The sequence below is a fragment of the Vidua macroura genome, chromosome 11, assembly GCF_024509145.1.
Source record: "Vidua macroura isolate BioBank_ID:100142 chromosome 11, ASM2450914v1, whole genome shotgun sequence".
NCBI classification, from domain to species: domain Eukaryota; kingdom Metazoa; phylum Chordata; class Aves; order Passeriformes; family Viduidae; genus Vidua; species Vidua macroura.
In genome coordinates this window covers 15,687,341-15,706,065 of record NC_071581.1, presented here as the reverse complement: position 1 = coordinate 15,706,065, position 18,725 = coordinate 15,687,341, and the positions used below count along the sequence as shown (strand labels likewise).

General features: G+C 57.8%; 1 protein-coding gene across 1 annotated transcript; it reads left to right on the top strand.

Annotated features, from left to right (window-relative positions):
- The first annotated feature begins 1,465 nt into the window (after positions 1–1,465).
- Positions 1,466–18,130, top strand: FHOD1 (formin homology 2 domain containing 1). The gene is made up of 22 exons (XM_053987258.1): positions 1,466–1,699; positions 8,099–8,205; positions 8,337–8,401; positions 9,737–9,804; positions 9,897–10,002; positions 10,376–10,470; positions 10,890–11,001; positions 11,094–11,188; positions 11,277–11,420; positions 11,539–11,753; positions 11,907–12,017; positions 13,477–13,643; positions 13,895–14,790; positions 15,047–15,199; positions 15,341–15,523; positions 15,789–15,908; positions 16,061–16,222; positions 16,323–16,513; positions 16,586–16,778; positions 16,858–17,011; positions 17,097–17,273; positions 17,709–18,130. Exons 1-22 carry the CDS (start codon positions 1,514–1,516, stop codon positions 17,789–17,791), a joined length of 3,783 nt encoding a protein of 1,260 aa, XP_053843233.1. The 5' UTR covers positions 1,466–1,513; the 3' UTR covers positions 17,792–18,130.
- Positions 18,131–18,725: the final 595 nt, after the last annotated feature.

Here is an 18,725-nt window from a genome sequence, read left to right as displayed (position 1 = left end):
CCACTCGCATCACCCTAATTCCCCCACACCCTCCCCCGTGCTTCTGCTTTGTCTGAGTCTCCCCACCCTGGCTTAGTCCTCACGCACCCACCAAATTCCCCATCTTCCTCCACACTCAATCCCCCTCCCAGCTGAAACCATCTACCCCTGCCCCAGGTGCTTCCTGAGCCCCAGCCTGGACACACCCATGGACAGCCCCCAAAATTTCTGTCTCTCCTTGACCTTCTCAGCCCCCCTCAGATACTCCTAAAATCTCCTGTTTGCTGATTAGGCCATCCACCATGCCCTGGCAGGTGCTCCATCTCCCACACCCCATCCCTGAGCTCCCAATCCAGGAGATCCAGCACTCCATGTTCTGGGTGGGCAGCAAGCTATGCCCAAGCAGCCCAGAGAGATGGGATGCTGGCAGAGTGTTCCATGGAGAGCCAGCTCTGACCTGTGTCCACATGTCCCTGGGACAGGACAGGACACCTTAGCCAGAGCAAGTCCTCTGGCTGGCAGTGCCTATGGCACGGGCACTCTCAGATGCTGAGTGCCAGCTTGAGCCCACTGGCCAGGTAGGAATGGGCCACAGGACACTTCCCTGGGGGCCTCGGTGGCATCACCTTTTCTCATCTCTCTGCCTGGGTACAAATGTGCTACAAATGTTTGCCAGCAGAAGCCAACGGCTGGGGAACACAGGCTGGAGGCAGGAGCAAGGGGAAAGCTCCCTGCCCACCACTCCATCACATAGGTCATTGCCATTGTCCAGGTAATCTGTCAAAAAGAAAGTAAAATGGGTTTTACACAAGCTTTGCTTTGCAGTTTGAGCTCAGTATACCCCAGGGATTTCCAGGGCAGCACCACAACACCCCTGGATCCAGGAAGCTCATCCTGTGCTGCTTCCCCCCTGCCCCAAGATGGGGAGATTGAGCCCAGCTGCCCATCCGTGCTCCAGTTCACCTGGGGCGAGCAGACTCACCTGGCACCCCGGAGCACCTGGAACCTCATGGGGCCTGGAGCATCCTGGAGCATCCCAGTGGTGCCCCACAGGGCCTGGAGCACCCCTGACGCCGGAGCAACCTGGGGTCTGGAGATCCTCGGTACCGGGGCACACTGATGGAGCCTCCCAGAACCCGGAGCATCCATCCTGGAGCACCCCTGATGCCAGAGCGTTCCAGTGGAGCACCCCAGAGCCTGGAGAATCCATCCTGGAGCACCCCTGATGCCAGAGCGTTCCAGTGGAGCCCCCCAGAGCCTGGAGCATCCTTCCTGGAGCACCCCTGATGCCAGAGCGTTCCAGTGGAGCCCCCCAGAGCCTGGAGCATCCTTCCTGGAGCACCCCTGATGCCAGAGCGTTCCAGTGGAGCCCCCCAGAGCCTGGAGCATCCTTCCTGGATGCGCCCGCGGGAGGGCGCGCCGAGCACCGAGCACCGAGCGGCCTCTCCCGGGGCAGGGGCGGGCGAAGGGGCCGGGCCGAGGCCGTGTCCGCCCCGGGCGCGGCGTTGTACGGGGCCGCGGCGGCGGCGGGGCCATGGCGGTGGTGGAGGCGGCGGAGGCGACGGTGCCATGCCGGGTGCAGTACCTGGAGGACGCGGATCCTTTCGCCTTCGGCAGCTTCCCGGAGCCCCGACGAGCCCCGGTTTACGCCGTGGAGGAGGCGCTGGCCCTGGGGGCGCAGCTGCCCGCGCTGCACCGCCTGGTCGGGGCCCCGCTGCCGGTGAGCAGGGACGGGGACGGCGGGGAAAGCACCGCGCGGGCACCGTGCGGGGGATGGGGTGGGGATTGCTGGCTAGAGGGGAGCGGGGGGGGCGAGGGATCGGACGGTGTGTCCCCGGCAGCGCTCCCGGTGTGATTCACGGCGGGATTTGGGAACCCCTGCGGGAGATGCCAGCCTCGGCCGGCCCCGAATGAGTCGGCGGGAGGAAGAGGATGTGCTGCAAGGAGCAGGCAGGAACCCTGGCAGGGGGAAGCAGGATGAGGGCAGGCGTCCATCCCCGTGTGGTCGGGGCTGAGGCAGGCAGCGTGTTCCGCACCGGCCTCGCGCTCCCACGCCGGCAGCCAGGAGCGGAGCACACCGGCTCCACCGGGCCCTTCCAGTGCTCCTCTTGCTGCGACACCTGAACTTGGGGAGGTGATGGTGGGGGCGGAGGGCCACCAGCCCCTCATCTCACCGGTCCGGCAGCAGCTTTGTCACCGGAGAGCAGTACGGAAATGCATGCTGAGCAATTTCCTTCAGCTGGGAGGAAGGCGGGAGGCCGAATGCGAAGCGAGGCACTGTGTCTTGTTTGTGTGTCCTCAAGTCTGTCTCGGGCTGGGAAGTGGAGGAGACAGGGCACCCTCCCTGTGTATCTCCTGTGGGCGTGATGCTCTCGGAGCCTCCTTCTCAGGATGGGGACAGGCTTGTTTTCTTCCTTAGGGACGCGGGACCCAGCAGAGCTTGGCAGTAGCTGAGCATCTCTGTCCTGCAGCGCTACGGGAGAGCAGGGAAGGGAGGCAGGAACCCCGGCTGGATGGGGGGAGCTCCGCTCAGAGCTACAGCGGAGAGATGGAGCAGCAGGAGGGGGAAATTCAGCTCGACGTGCCTGACACTGAGCTTGCTGACCTTCCAGGGGAGAGGGGATCACTTCGAGACCTTTGCCTGCACCAAAAAAAAACCCTCCCATTTATTCCCCTTTTCATTTTTCTTGGAGCAAAGAAGCAGTGTCTCATGTCGTTGCCGTCATGGGATTTTTAGGTGGTGACTAAAGGGAGTTTGTTTGGGAACAAACAGCCTGGATACATGACGAATGGAGCAAACTCAAATTTCAGGCGTGTGCTGTGCTCCCTGGGCAGGAGCTGGCTGTAACGGGATCTCCAGCCCAGAGTGCTGCCATGGTGGCACGGGGTAGTGGGAGGGAGGAGTGGAGACTGGACACTGCGTTCCGGAGGGCGGGAGTGTTGCAAGGAGGTCCTGTGCCCAGCAGAAGTGCGTTGATCCTGGGATTTCAGGCTCTGTTCTCTACCTAAGCCAAGCTCTGGATATTTTTTCCCTGTATCATCCCATGACCCTTGGTGAAATCACAGGTGAACAGCCAGGATCCTGTTCTGGGTTTATAAACCAGATTTCTGGATTATACAAGTTATAAACCATGCTGCCTTTACCACACAGCGCTCTGTGAGGCAGCAAGGGCTGCAGAATGCCCCACCTGACAAGCTGGGATGCTTGCTGGGGTTTGCATGAGCAAATGTGCTCATTGGGAGCCTCCCGCACTGGGATTCACAGCCTGTGGAGTGAGGTCAGTCTCCCAAGCCACTCAGTTCAGTCAAAATTCAGAGTTGGCACTCATGGAGCCATGCAGATGTCGTTCCCCTGGCATGACCAGCCAAAGCTTCCCCTGGTGCTTTTTGTGCCAGGTAGCACTCAGCTCCATTAGTCACCGCCCTAAAATTAGTAAATGAACAGTCGGATTTTTCCCAAGGAACTGGCTGTAAAAAAATTCAACTGGGAATGCCCGGTGCCAGGTTTGTCCTGCTGGGCATCATGCCCGGACCTGCAGAGCATTGGAAGAGGATGCAGCAGCCAGGAGGGAGCTGGGCTGGGGTACCCTCATCATTGGAGAAAAACTGAGCCACAGGCACCCAGGGGATGAGCTGCCTTGGGAGAGCAGCTGAGTCCTACTCTTGCTGGGCCCAGCTAAGCAGCTCCATGTGCTGAGAACAGCTTAGAGATGATGAGCAAGAGATTTCTGGTGTAAGCATCACTGTCTTGAATAGTCTGTCCTGCCCCATGACACCCTTGGTGCTTCCTCTCCCTGAACACGACCTGTCACTGATGACTTTTTCATGCTCTCCGGGAAGTGTGTTTGTGCTTGGAAATACCTTCCTGCTTTGTTTGCTGCTGCTGCATTGTTTGCCTCCAGGCTGATACTATCTTCTCAGCTTTCCAGCATTTTTCTAGTACCCTTGGGTGATGCTTGGGCAGGGCGTGGCCGTTCTCTGAACCTCTGCAGGCAGGTTTTGACAGGGCAGGTTTTTTTGGCTGTCCTTTAAGTCCCCAAATGCCCCTGAGCACTCTCACCTCTGAATCTGGGGATTTTTCCAAACAATTGCAAAACCCATCAGGCTAGAGTTTTGCATTCTCCTTCCTCCCCCGGAAATCTGGGAAGAGCAAACAGTTCGCTGGCCTCAGTGCCATGAACTTGCTGAGAGCTCTTGTACTCAATAGACTGCTGGTGGGGCAGTCTCTGTGTGTGAAGTGAGCAATCCCTATCCACAGCCCTGTTGCCCTCTGTTTCCTAACAGGATTGAGGAGGGCTTTGGTGAGAGTCTTTGCCCCACTTCACCCCTGGACTGCACAAAAGCAGTGAGGAGGAGTCATCAGCAGCTCTGAGTGTTGGTGCTCAGCAGCCCTCAGCACTCCCCAGCTCCCAGCAAGGATCCATTCCTTGCATGGATTCCAGGAAGGGAGCTGCAGCCAGGCATTCATGCCATGGCTTTTCCAGGACACCAACTGCTGCCCAGGACTGGGGTCCTCCCACTGCCACAGGTCTGTTGATGAGCAGCAAGAGATCTGTTAATGAGCAATGAGCCCTGCTGGAGGAGCTTCCAGAGGGAAGCAAGTTTGCACTTCTGGGCTGACTCTGGGTGACCTCCAGAGATCCCTCCTGTTTTGGGTATTATTTCCTGCCCCCATGATAAGGCAGTGGCAGTGTTCTCATCCATTTGCTGCCATCCATCATGCAGGAGTGGACAAGCACCTGGGTGCCCTGGCAGTGGACACCCCTCTTAGCCCTGCAACTAAATTGTGCTGAATGCACTTGGCTGGGGTTGCGGTTGGGGTTGGGGTTGGGGTGGGTCCTGTGGCTGGTGTAAATCTATAAACCATCAACCCCTGTGTGTTTTGGGAGGATGAGCAGCAGCTGGTGATGCCAGGGCTTTCTGACTTGTCAGTGCCTTGTGTTTAACTGCTGCCTAGTATATTTAAATAATATATTTTTACTGTAATTTCCCCACAGGCTTTCTAGAAGAGCTGCAGCGATGCTGGGAAATTGTGGTTACTGCAAAAAGAAAGTGTTAGAAAGGGGGTAAAAGTGTTTCCTTTGTTGGCAGATAAAGAGGATATTTGCTGCCTGGCCTTGGAGCATCCTCCCATGTGGGGGTGCTATGATAGGAGTGAGCAGGAAAATGTGATGCTGTGGTGGGTAGTGTGAGTTCAGCTGTACATGGATGATGTCTCCATATTGGAGGTGAGGAGGTTTCCATCACGCCCCCATTGAATCCTGGAATGGTTTGGGTTTGAAGGGACCTTAAAGGGATCATCTTGTTCCACCCCACTGCCATGGGCAGGAACACCTTCCTTTAGACCTCTTCTTCCAAGTCCCGTCCAAACTGGCCTTGAACACTTCCAGGGATGGGGCATTCAACACAGACAGAAACCTTTTCCAGGTCGTGGGTCCTTGTACCACATCAGGGCTGGCACCAGCATCGTGTCCTCAGCAAGACGCCAGAACCTCCCCATGAATGGATGAAGGACATCCATCCTGCTGCAGGGTGGCTGGGACTCCCAGGAGCCACGGGCTGCATGTGTGAGCGTGGGACACTCTCCTCTCCCAGCTCTGCTTTGCCCTCAAAGTCTGGCTCATTTTGTAATGGTTTACCAGGCAGGAGACAGATGAATCAGAGCCACCCTGCACTGGGAGCTGTCTGTAACCTGTGACCCCAACTTGCTGTCTCCAGCACTGAGATCCCTGCTTGATCCTACAGGGTATAAACCCCTTGTCTGAACAGCCCCTGGCCCTGGGGCAGTTGCTGCTCCCTGACGTGGAAGTGCTGCCCAGGATTTTTGGCAGGGCTACAGGAGCTTGGGACAGCCTCTCTCCATCCCCAGGGAGGCCACAGCCAAGCCAGAGCCCAGTGCTTGGAGCATCCCTAGCGGGAAACGTTGCCAAGCTCACACGGGAAATACGTGGGGTCAGGTCCCAGGGGCTTGGGCTCCCCCCGCCAGCTGGGACATGTCACCAGCCCCGAGGAGCTGGGGATGTTAACTCTGACTTGCTGGGGCTGTGGCAGCCCAGAGAAGGCAAGGCTTTTGTACTGGGGTCATTTGCTCTTTGCCAGGGTGGATGCAGGGATGCCTGAGGGGATGCCCGGGAGGCTGGCAGAGGTGCCAGGATGCCAGGAGGATAAAAAGCTGTCTGGGAGGATGCCCAGGAGCATGCAGGAATTGGCTGGGTGGATGCAGGGATATCCAGGTTGATGCAGGACAGCCTGTCCCAGTGGAGGAATTGAAGCATTCCCCAGTGAGCAAACCCTGTGTGGGGTCAGAGTCAGGGACTCGTGCAGTGAAGGCAGAGCTGGCAGCCAGGAGTACCTGCCCAGTGCCAGCAGCCTGTGTTTGCTGCACGTTGCCATGGCTGGCTGGCGTGGCCAGTGACCACAGCAGGTGGAGTGGGACACATCAACATCCAACCCAACAACAGTGCCCTGCCAAATTGCCCATACTAATTACTTCAATGCATGTGTCATTTGACTTTACCCTCTGGTATTAACATCGCACTCAGAGTGAATTCTTACGTGTGAGCTTGTGCACAATGCTGCGATGCAAGGAGATGGGAATGTCATGGAAAGGAATCCCAGTGAGATGCAGGAGCCATACCCAGAGTTGCTGTGGGATCTCCAGGGCCACAGTGGGGAAAGGCATTGATGGGAAAGGCAGAGAAGCTGAGACTGTTCCCATCTGAGCTCCTCAGCGACAGGACTGTGCTTGGAGCTTTTGCAATTTGGTGCTGAAATTGAGGTGGGGTTTTAGATGGCTGATGGATCCCCACTTCTCTCTCCTATTGCTGCTTGCACTGCCTGCTCTTGTTTGCACCATAAGCAGCTTTAATAATGGGGTTTTATCCCCAGTCCTCAGTCCTGCCCTGCAGATGTGTTCCTCAGAGACGGGTTGAGCAGGGAGAGGGTGGGGCAGCAGAGTTGCAAGTGCTTTAGGAGCAGATCCAGAGTGCAGGGGAGGCAGGGTGCTGGCACTGCCCTCCCTCTGCTTCTGCTCATACCTTGAGGGCAAATTGCCATGTCCCAGAAGACCTGCCTGGGTGCTGTGGGGTGCTATGGGGTGCTGCTGGCTCCAGGGTACCTCATGGACGTTGTGGGTGCAGTGCCCACGGGCTGTGCACCATGGGTGCTGTGCATGGATTTTGTGGGAAGGTGCCCCTTGCCCCAGCCTCATCTCAGGGCTGTGCTTATCAGAATTCTGATGGAAGATGCCACGTGGCTCCGGGCTGAGTCAGAGGGTGTGTCAGCCAGGGCACATCCCAGGGCTTTGCACTGCTTTGGGGGGTCCCTGCCTGGGCTGGGTGCCCAACAGTTCCCTCAGACCCAGTCCCTGCAGGCGGGGGCAATTTGCCAGCCCTGGGAGGAGACGGATCCTGCCCCAGTTGAGCCCCTGCTGACTAAAGGGAGCTCCAGGGAGCCAATCGACCTCTTTTCATGGTTCCCACCCAGGGATTGCTAGGGAGCTCAATGCTGGCAGGACCACCCTCACTCAGCCTTTTCCAGCCTGGGGCTCCATGTTTCTCTACAATCAGCACCAGGCTGATGTCATTGTGACAGGCCCCATGCCAGGTAATAATTACCATTGACTCCATGATTCACAGAAGGTTGATCAATCTCTCTTTTTATTAAGAAACCCATTGCTTTTATAGACAGTTACAATATAAGTAGACTTAATTGGTCCCCAATCCAAACACTATCACCATTGGCTAATTAAGAAACCACCTTTTAGTAAACAAATCTCCACAACACATTCTACATGTTCACAACAGCAGGTACAGCAAGTTAAGATAAGAATTGTTTCTCATTCTTCTCTCTGATCTTCTCACAGCCTTTCTCAGGCGATGCCTGAGAAAGTTGTGTGTTTCTCTCTCTGGCCAGAGCTGCTGCCACAGGCTGAGGCAGGAGGTGCTCGGGCATCTCCCTGCAGAGCCAGTGACTGGGGACACGTGGGACATGCCACCTCACTCCAGGATGTGTCTGCCAGCTGAGTTTGGTGTGGGCAGGAGGGTGACCTGGGAATGTTCTGGGAGCCTGTAGGGCTGTGGTGGGCATGGGCACTCAGCCTTGCTGTCTGCATCCCCAGCTGGAGGACTGCACGCTGCAGGTCTCACCCTCTGGACACTACCTGGACCTTGACTTATCCCTGCTGGAACAGAAGGATGATCTGGAGGGTTTCTATGAGGAGGTCAGGTAGGGCACATGGGGTATCTGAGGCCTATGGGGACACAGGGACCCCACATGTGTGTGTACACCATGGGCAAGGAGCCAGGGGCTGTGGTGATCCCACTGCAGGCACTCACAGCACATTTCCCCCACCTTAGGAAGGGGAGACGGCCGACCCTGATCCTGCGCACGCAGCTCTCCGTCCGAGTCCACGCCATCATCGGTGAGTCGGGGCTGCTCCCTCCTCCAGCCTGGTCCAGCAGCTCCACTGCCCTGGATGGTGGAGGTTTGGCCTCTGCAGTGAGTTTTGGCCAGGGTTTTTGTGATGAAGAGGGCTGCTTCCACCCCATAACCCCTCCCAGAGATCAGGGGACATGGAATACCCGCTGGGTTAATCCCCTCCATCCTCAGAGATCAGGACTTTTGCCTCTTGGGCTGGGAGCCCACCACCCACTGCAGTTATTCTGGGTCATTCAGGCAAGCTCTAAATATAGCTGTGAAGACATAAACAAAGGGCTCTTGCGCAGCAGAAAGTGCTGCCATGGTTCAGGCAGCCTGCTCTGAGGTCCTGCAAAATATTCAGGAGTTTCAAGCGGTTTTTTTTGTCTTTGGCAGGGGGAAAACAACCACTGAGCAGAGTGATGCCAGATGGGCATCAGCTGACTGTGCAGGGCTGCAGCTGAACTATGCAGGAAGGGGCAGGAAGCCCAGGGTCAGGGTCATGGTCTTGCTCTTTGCCAGCAGTTCCCAGGCTCTGTCTGAGCCCTGAGCTCTTCTGCTTTTCCTCCCAGCAGCTCTGCCTTCCCTCTCAGCTCTCTGACAAGCTGATAAGCGAGTGGAGGAGGCTGCCGGGACACTGTGTTTTACAGGGCATATCTGGAGGACTACTTGGACATCTCGTTTTTGGCTTGTTGCAGCTCTAAGCGCGACCCAAATAAGTTGGGATGCGTGGCTAACTCAATTTTTGCATGTGGGAAGTGCTGGCTTCCAATGGCTTTGGTGTCTTCATGGGGCCTTCCAGCTTCCCAATGCCCTGGCTGCTCCACACTGGCTCCTGCCTGCAGGCACCACCCCCATAAGCACGTAGTCTGCAGCCCAGTGACAGTCCTGTCCCCGAGCAACCTGTGTCACACTACACTGTGTCACTGGCCTTCCTATCCCCATCCTGTGGTTTTTCCCAAGCCCTGGGGCTGCTGGGAACTCTGGAACCATGGCATGGCTGTGCCCAGGGAGGGATGGCTAAAAGTAGCTCAACCTCCTGCCTGTGTTCCTGTTTAGGTTCTGCACAGGAAACCAAAGGGGATATTTGTGTCATTGCTGGTCAGAAAAAGAGGGCAAAAAAAAGGAAATAGGAAAGTGGGAGGGCTGAAATATGTAGTTGTGGTACAGCAGCCGCTTCCAGCCAGTGTGTCCCACAGCCAGGGCAATGCTGGGGTGATGGCACAGGGATCAGGATCAGGATAAGTCAGGATGAGGGGCTTTCCCAGGAAACTGGGAGCATTTGGGAGCCCCGGTTCAGCAGTGAGCCACTCACACCACATGTCTCCTTTCCTCCCAGAGAAGCTGTACAACTCACAGGGGCCCGAGCTGCGGAGGTCCCTCTTCTCCCTGAAGCAGCTCTTCCAGGTGAGGTGATGCTGGTGTGGTGGGGGACAGGGGCTCCCCCAGGGCTGGCTGCCCACCCCACACTGTGATAACACTTGGCCTTCTCCCCACAGGAGGACAAGGACCTGGTGCCGGAGTTCGTGAACCTGGAGGGGTTGACGTGCCTGATCAAAGTGGGGGCAGAGGCTGACCAGAACTACCAGAATTACATCCTCCGGGGTTGGTATTTGGGCACAGGGCATCTCTGGAGCAGGTTGCCTAAAGAAGCTGTGGATGCCCCATCCCTGGAAGTGTTCAAGGCCAGGTTGGATGGGTCTTCTATGCAACCTGGTTTAATGGAAGGTGTCCCTGCCTGTGGCAGGGGAGTTGGAATGGGTCTTAAAGGTCCCTTCCAACCCAAAGCATTCCAGGATTCTATGCTTGTCCCGAGGGAGGAAGGCTGGCACTCAGGGCAGGCGAGTCAGAAGGTCCACTAGGGTTACTCTGCCTTCCCAGCAGCCAGACATTGCCCTTGCTGCAGTGATGCTGTGCAGGGATGGGAATTCGCAACCCCTGCCTGCTGCAACACCAGCCTGCCCACTCTGCCTTGCAGCCTTGAGCCAGATCATGCTCTTCGTGGATGGAATGCAAGGTGTCATCAACCACAATGAGACTGTCCAGTGGCTGTACACACTGTCAGGAAGCCCAGTGAGTGCCTGTTGCTCTTGGGGGGCTGCCTGTGCCCTCCACTGCACCCCTTTCCCTGCTTGTGGCTGTCCCCTTGAATCATCCCTCAGAGGATGTACTTCACTTTCTGCCTCTGGGCTTGGTACCCTGGTACCTTTGCTTTGTTGGGTCCTGCTCCCACCTTCTGGAAGTCACCCAGCATCTGCAGACCTCCCTATCCTCATGTGACCACATTCCCAGGCACAGAGCTTGAGTAAGACACTCCTGCTCCAGGTCCCTTCCCAGTGTCTCTTGGCCATCAGCCTCACAGCTGCAGGTCCCTGGCCCCACAGCAAAGCTCCCAGTCCTGGGGCATGGGCACAGGCACCCCACAGTGCCCCAGCAGCACACTGGCAGGCCCCTGTCACCGCTGCTGTCCCAGCTGCCATCCCTTGTCCCAGTTTCGCCTGGTGGTGAAGACGGCACTGAAGCTGCTCCTGGTGTTTGTGGAGTACACGGAGCCCAACGCCTTGCTGCTCATCCGTGCCGTCAATGCCGTGGACCAGGCGAGGGGTGAGTGCAGCTCCAGCCTCCTGCGAGGTCCCTGCTGGGGGACAGTGTCCCCTCCCAGCCTGCATGTCACCTCTTCATGCCTCTTTTCCCAGGTGCCTGTCCGTGGTCCAACTTAATGGCCATCCTGGAGCAGCGCAACGGGGCTGACACCGAGCTGCTGGTGTTCACCATGACACTGATCAACAAGGTCTGTGGGGGTGTCCCCGTGGTGCCACACTGCTGGGGCTCAGTGTGGGTGACCCCAGTGCCAGCAGCATCCCTCTGATTCTGCCCAGACACTGGCAGCTCTCCCAGACCAAGACACCTTCTACGACGTGACCGACTGCCTGGAGCAGCAGGGCATGGAGCAGGTGGTGCAGCAGTACCTGGGCAGCAAGGGCACCGACCTCGACTTGAAGCAGCAGTTCACACTCTACGAGGTGAGCGGGGCTCCAGCAGGGTCTGGCCATGTGCCACCTGCCTCGAGCAGGGAGGGTGAGTGCATGGGGTGGCAGGGATGCTGCTGTGCCCGGTGCCATGCCCCTGGTCCCTCCACAGAGTGCTCTGAAGCTGGAGGATGATGTGGAAGAGCCGCCCTCAGGGGGACGCAAAGAGCGGAGGAGGACAGATGAGGGCCGGCGTGGGCGGCGATCCCAGGGTGGCTCTCAGGATCCCACTGCTGATGCCCAGCCACTGCTGGGGTCTCCTGGCACTCCAAAGGAGCCCCCAGCTGAGGACACCCTGCCTATCCCTGCACCAAGCAGCCCAGCAGAGTAAGTGCAGCTGGAGGTGGTCTGTGGTGGGGATGCTTGTGGGATGGTGAAGACACCAAGATGCTGCATAAGCAGCACTTGGATCCATTGCTGGTGCCAGGGTGGAGAGCAGTCCTGTGGGACCTGCTCTCAGTCCCTGTCAACTTCTTCCAGACCCTGTCCCACCAGCATCTACAACAGCACGTCCAGTGTGCGGCTGGCCCTGGCCTCCCCCCCGGCTGAGAAGGAGCAGGCCCCGGGCCCAGGAGAGCGCAGCGTGTACAAGTAAGGAGCCAGGAGGGGCTGGGGACATGGAGATCCCCCAGGGTAGCAGGGTGGGCTCCCAGGAGCATGAGGTGTGTTCATCCCAGGGCACACTCTGCCTTTCCCCAGGGGGAAGCAGTCTGGGAGGGCACTGGAGCTGGAGAGATGTATGGGGGGGCAGCAGGTATCAAAGGGTCCAGCCAGGGGCTCCAAGGCATCCTTCAGGCATGCACAGCTCTGCTCCAGCTCCTCCTCATTCTCCTCTCTGCCCACGCTTGCCCTCTCCTCTGCCCACTCTTTCTGTCTTTCCTTTTGCAGGCTGCACCAAACTGCCCCTGTCTGGTAAGTGCCTGGCTCTGCACGTGTGTGCTCCCTCCCAGCATGATCATAGATCCTGAAATAGTTTGGGTTGAAAGGGACCTTAAAAATCATCTAGTTCCAGTGCTTCCACTAGACCAGGTTGCTCAAAGCATCCAGCCTGGTCTTACAGGGATGGGGCATCCACAGCTTCTCTGGGCAACCCATGCCAGTGTCTCACCACCCTCACAGGGAAGAATTTCTTCCTAATATCCAATTTAAACCTACTCTCTTTCAGCTTAATGTCCTATTAATTCTCCCTTGCCATATCCTCTGATGCTCTGGGGGAACAGGCACTTGCACTCACCTTGCTGCCCCCATCCCTTGCCTCTCCCCTTCAAGTCCTACCTGTGGGACCCCAACCCACTCCCCCATCACCCCACAGGATGTGGCACCCTCTGATCCCTGCTTTGGGGTGAGGTGTTCTTGCTGGGGGTGGCACAGCCCGCTCCAGGTGATGGATGACATCCCATCTCTCCAGCACCCGATGCCACGTGGTGCCTGGGCTGGAAGGGACTTGCCAGGGCTCTCCTGGCTCCCTGTGAACCCTGGGGCCATGGGGCAGGGGTTCCATGCTGGAGGGCTGCCAGGTGGGTGTGTGCAGGATGCACAAGCCCCAGGGGACTGCCAGCAGTGGGGGCTAACCCCTGTTTTCCCTCAGGCGGGAGGATGCCCCCTCCTTGCATGGGGACAAGCCTATTTTGAAGAAGTTTGAGTAAGTAGAGGCATGCGTGTGTCTCCAGGCATGCTCTTCCCTGGACTGGTACCCGGCTGGAGGTATCTGGGCTCTGGCCACACAGGGCATGAGGAGCAGGAGCATGCCCTCAAGTCTCTGCCTTGGTGCCCTCCTGGGTTTTGCAGCTTTTGGATGAGGGTTGCAGTGAGCACCAGGTCTGTTGGGACCAACTGGTGACAGCAGCACCCTGTTGGCACAGCCATGGGCCATCACCTCTCTCTGCAGGGCTCAGAGGAGGTTGAATCCTTGGTGTCCCCGATGCGGTGTGGTCAGTGCAGGGGGTTTCTGTGCTGTGGGACTGGCTGTGCAGTGTGGCGTGGTTTGCTGGCTGTCCCTATTGTCCCCATCCCTGCTTTGCTTTTGGCCAACATCCACCCCATCTTGCAGAGCTCGCTTTTTGGAGAACCTGGCTGCAGCCCAGAAGGAGAAGATCTCTTCCATGGCCAAGGGACGGCTCGATGTCCTCAGCGATACTACACTGGAGCATCCTACTGCTCTTGCATGGGAAAGAGACCACGGCACCTCTGATTCTGGGATGGAGCCACCCAGCATAAGTAGGTGCTGCCAGGGTGTGTGTTCCCAGTTCATCTGGGTCCCTGGGGTGGGGATTAGTGGCCCCTTGGTCCTCATCCCATGCCTGTATCTGTGACACACAGAGCCTTGGAGGAGCTGGTGGTACCTCCTTGGTCAAAATGCCGGCACCTGAGCACACCCCACTGCAGAGCAGGAGTCCAACTCTGCATTGAGCCCAGCACCACCTGCCCCCTCCAAGCAGATTGTCCCAGCTTCTTCTCTTTCCCTGCAGGGTCTCGTTTGGCTCGATCTGACATCACTGACTCCTGCAGCACCATCTCCTCTGACACCAAGTTTATGCTGGACATGCTGTATGCCAAGGGTTCCTTGGAGTCGGAGAGGGAGAAGGTATTCCATGAAATACCTTTATCCCCCCAGATCCAGGGTGAAGTGGAGATGGACACCAAGGGAAGTAGCAGCCAGGAGCAGGAGAGTGCCCGGCTCTGTGGCAGGGCTCCCGACGGGCCAGTAGCCAGTGCCCATGCCAAGCTGGTACGTGCCATGTCCAGCATAGATGATGAGACCCACACGCAGAAGCTGGAGAACACCGGGATGATGCCCATCAAAAAGGACACAGAGCTGACATGGGAGCGCCTGGAGACCATCCCTGTGCAGCTGAAGATCAAGGACCTGGACTTCACTGATTTGGGGGAAGAAGAAGATTTTGACATTCTGGACACGGGGCCAATGACCAACGGGTCTTTCCTCCATCCTGGCATTGAAGCAATGAGTGCTGGAACATTCATGGCTCCCCCTCCACCTTCTGTGCTCCCTGGTTGCCCACCACCACCACCTCTGCCTCCTGTGCTCCCTGGTTGCCCACCACCACCACCTCCACCTCCTGTGCTCCCTGGTTGCCCACCACCACCACCTCCAGCTCCTGCAGTCCCTGGTTGCCTACCCCCACCAGGGCTGCCAGGTCCCTCAACAACAGATGGCCCCTCCCAGGCCAAGAAGAAGAGGACAGTGAAGCTCTTCTGGAAGGAGCTGAAGCAGCTGGATGGCACTGTGGGGCCTGGCAGGTTCGGCCAGGCGACACTTTGGGCATCCCTGCAGAGTGTCGAGGTCAATACTGCCAAACTGGAGCATCTCTTTGAGTCACGGTCAAAGGAAGCGCCAACCTCAAAGGTACCAGTGGGCACCCATTGGCCAAGGGGACTTGAGGGGTGGGAGGAAGGCTGTGGGTTCCTGTGGGGACCCTGTAACCCCTACCCTATGTCAAGGATGGGCACCGGAAGCCTGGAGGCTCAGTGGGGATGGTTATGGGCACTGCACAGATTTGGTTTGGCTCACTGCCTGGTCTGTGTTTGGTTCCCTGTGTTCATAAGTTCATGAAGGTGAGCCCTTTGCCTGGCTGTCCCCATCCATTCTGTCCTCTTTGCAGAAAGCCATTGATGGGAAGAAGGTGGTGGTGGTGTTGGACCCTAAGAGGAGCAACGCCATCAACATTGGCCTCACTGTGCTGCCGCCCATCCATATAATCAAGACAGCCGTGCTCAACTTTGATGAATTTGCAGTTACTAAGGAAGGGATTGAGGTGAGCACAAGAGAAGCAGGCTCAGCTCCTCAGAGGTCCTCAGTAGGTCATTTCCCCAGGCTAGGAGGCATCCATGCCATGATGCCTGGGGTGACACATCCTATGTATGGAGTCTGACATACCCCTCTTTCCCTGCTCCAGAAAATTCTAACCATGGTCCCAACTGAGGAGGAAAAACAGAAGATCCAGGAGGCCCAGCTGGCCAATCCTGATGTGCCTTTGGGCTCTGCAGAGCAGTTCCTGCTCTCCCTGTCTTCCATCAGTGACCTTACGGCCAGGCTCCAGCTCTGGGCCTTCAAGCTGGACTATGAGAGCCTGGAGCAGGTACAGAGCCATGTACCCCATCTGCCCTTTGCCCTCCCACTGCTGACACCCAGCAGTGCTAAGCACTGAGCCAAGCATGTTTCTGGTGAGGACTTGTCATATCCAAACATGGGAGGTGCCCCAAGATGGCTGGGGATGGGCTGCAGATCCCCAAGACAAGCATGGGCTTGAATTGATTAGGAGGTGGTTATCCTCATGGGTGAATGCTGAAGCTCCCAAGGGAGAGAGTGGCCAAGGGATCTCACCTGCTTCTCCCCTCACCCAGGAGATCGCAGAGCCACTCTTTGATCTGAAGGTAGGCATGGAGCAGCTGGCCAGAAATCACACATTCAAGTGCATCTTGGCCACACTGCTGGCCACGGGCAACTTCTTGAATGGTTCCCAGGTGAGGAGCAGGGTGAGGACTAGCCATGGTGTGTGGGTACCCAGAAGGGTCTGTGGGGAGCTGGGAGGTACTGGTGGGGACCCAGTGGATCTGCAGACTGGAAGTCTGCTGGAGTAGGGAGGAGAGTCCCTGCTGAGTCCACTGGGTTTCAGAGCAGAGGCTTCGAGCTCAGCTACCTGGAGAAGGTCTCGGAAGTGAAGGACACAGTGCACCGGCAGTCCCTGCTCTACCATCTCTGCCAGATGGTGGTAGAGAAGTTCCCAGAAACCACTGACCTCTACTCAGAAATTGCCTCCATCACCCGCTCCGCCAAGGTGAGGCAAGGCAGGTGACACCTGGGCAAGGGGAGGGTGTGGGTCCTGTGGCTGCCCAGCTACACCAGCATGGCCAAGGACTGACATCTCACTCTTCCAGATTGACTTTGAAGAGCTGGCCAACAGCCTGGTGCAGCTGGAGCGGAGGTGCAGGGCCTCCTGGCACAACCTGAAGGTGATTGCCAAGCATGAGACCAAGCCAGTGCTGAAGACCAAGCTGACAGAGTTCCTCAAGGACAGCACCCAGCGCATCATCGTCCTGAAGGTGGTGCACAGGCGTGTCCTCAACAGGTTGGTGGCTTGGGGACGCAGCAGGAACCTTGCAGTCCTGTTGGTGGCACTCTGTGACTGATGTTCCCGTAGGTTTCACTCCTTCCTGCTGTACCTGGGGTACCCAGCGAGCGCGGCGCGGGATGTGAAGGTGACGTCCATCTGCAAACTGCTGCGGGAGTTCGCCCTGGAGTACCGCACCTGCCGGGAGCGCGTCCTGCAGCAGCAGAAGAAACGCGCCGCCCACCGCGAGCGCAACAAAACGCGGGGACGGCTCATCACCGAGGTACGGGGACACTCGGCTGGGCGCCACCAGGAGGTGACGCTCCCCATGTCCCCAGTACCAACCTCTCCTCCCATTGCAGACTGAGAAATTCTCCGGCATTGCCGAGGCAGTTCTGCCACCCGCCGTGGTGTCCAGCAGCCCCAAGGAGCAGATGGAAGCGGGTCACGAGAGCATGAAGATTGTGCTGACCTCCCCCACAGATATCCCTGCCCGCCGCAGCCGAGCCAGCCAGGGTAGGAGCAGGATGGCAGAGGAACTCAAGACGTGCCCAGCTGGCTGCGAACAGCTGGTGCCAGCATCCTTATTGTCCCCATGCAGGAACAGGGCACAGCACCCCAACCCAGGCCTCTCCAGCCCAGGAGGATGTTCCCAGCTCACCCGATGATGCTTCAGATGAAATCATGGACCAGCTGGTGAAATCGGTGACTCACAATGCCAACCCCCGACCCTGCCCCAACAAGGAGCGCAGGAGGTCCCGTGGCAACAGGAAGTCCTGTAAGTCCCATCTCTGTGTCCTTCTGCCCTGTTCCATCTCTGTTCCACACTTTGTCCCTGTCCCATGTCTCTGTCCCTGCTCAGATGCTTTTTCCCAGCTCTGTGTCCCTGTCCTCTTAACCTTTCCCATCTCTTTGTCTCTCTTGCCATGCCTTGTCCCATCTCTCTTCCCAGGCTCTGCCCAATCCCCATACTCCCTCTCATCTCTGTCCCTGTCGCTGTCTTCTGGTCCATCTCCATGTCTCTGTGCTCTGTCCCCATGCCATGTCCTTTGTTCCCCCCTGTCATGGGTGGGCCACCATGATGTACCCTGATACCAGTCCATGCCACTGCTCCCCATTGCCCTGGCCCTGCCTGAGCAGGCCCCCGGTGTGTGGGGACTCTGGCACCCGGCACTGCTTGTGCTGCCAGTGCCACGCTCTCCTCTTCCCGCAGTGCGGCGGACACTGAAGAGCGGGCTCAGCGACGACCTGGTGCAGGCGCTGGGCCTGGGGCGGGCGCCTGGCATGGAGGTTTGAGGGGGCTCTTGCTGCTCCCCACTGCCAGCAGCCCCAGGGCAGGATGTGGTGGCAGCCCCTGTGGTTCCAGGAAAAGCACGCTCCGCACCTTTGGCTTCGCCTCACTTTTCCCTGCTGGCCTCCAGCTTCCAGAGGTGCAGGCAGCAGGATGGGATTGATGCCCCAGAGCTGCTCCATGGCAACTGGGATGGAGGATGCTCAGGACTCGTGCTTGGAGGCTCGAGGTTCATCTTCTCAACAGTATTAGAGGGGTCAAGGGGCTGGACTCAGACCCCCTCTGGGAACTGGGTCTGGCCCACGGCCACTGTGTCAATAAAATGATCTGATATGCTGTCAGCATCTCTTGTTCCTGTACCTGAGAGGCCACAATGATGTGGTACTTCCTCCCTGGCCAAGCCAGTATCCCTTCTCCTGCATCCCCAACCCTGCTGCCTGGGGCAAGCACTCAGCCAACCCTGTGGCTTGTAGGCACCATTGTCCGTCTGGGGACAGCACGATCCCCTCTATACTGGGACAGCTGGGGGACTTTTCCAGAAGGAGCAAGGGCTGCTGCCAGGCTCAAGGCTGCATGCTCAAGGACAGGAGCAGTGGCTTGAGCACAAGGCCACAGCACAGTAAAATTGTCTGACTTCACCTCTCCTTTACAAACATCTCCTGGGGGGGTTTAGCCAGACCCAGACCTGGGTCAGAGGCAGGGTGGTTGTTCCCCTCTAGGAGCAGGTCCAGGGCACAGCAGTCATGTATGTCCCAGCTGCAAGCCTCAGAAATACCTGTGGTGGGCAAAGACAGGCTGCCTGTTCCTGTAAATGCATGAAGACAGCATCTGCCTGTCCCCATGGAAGCCTGGGAGATGTTCCTGCTACCTCCTGTCCCAGTGTGGCTCATGCCATGCCAGACACGGGTTAAACCCCACACAGGGTGCTGACTGCGATGC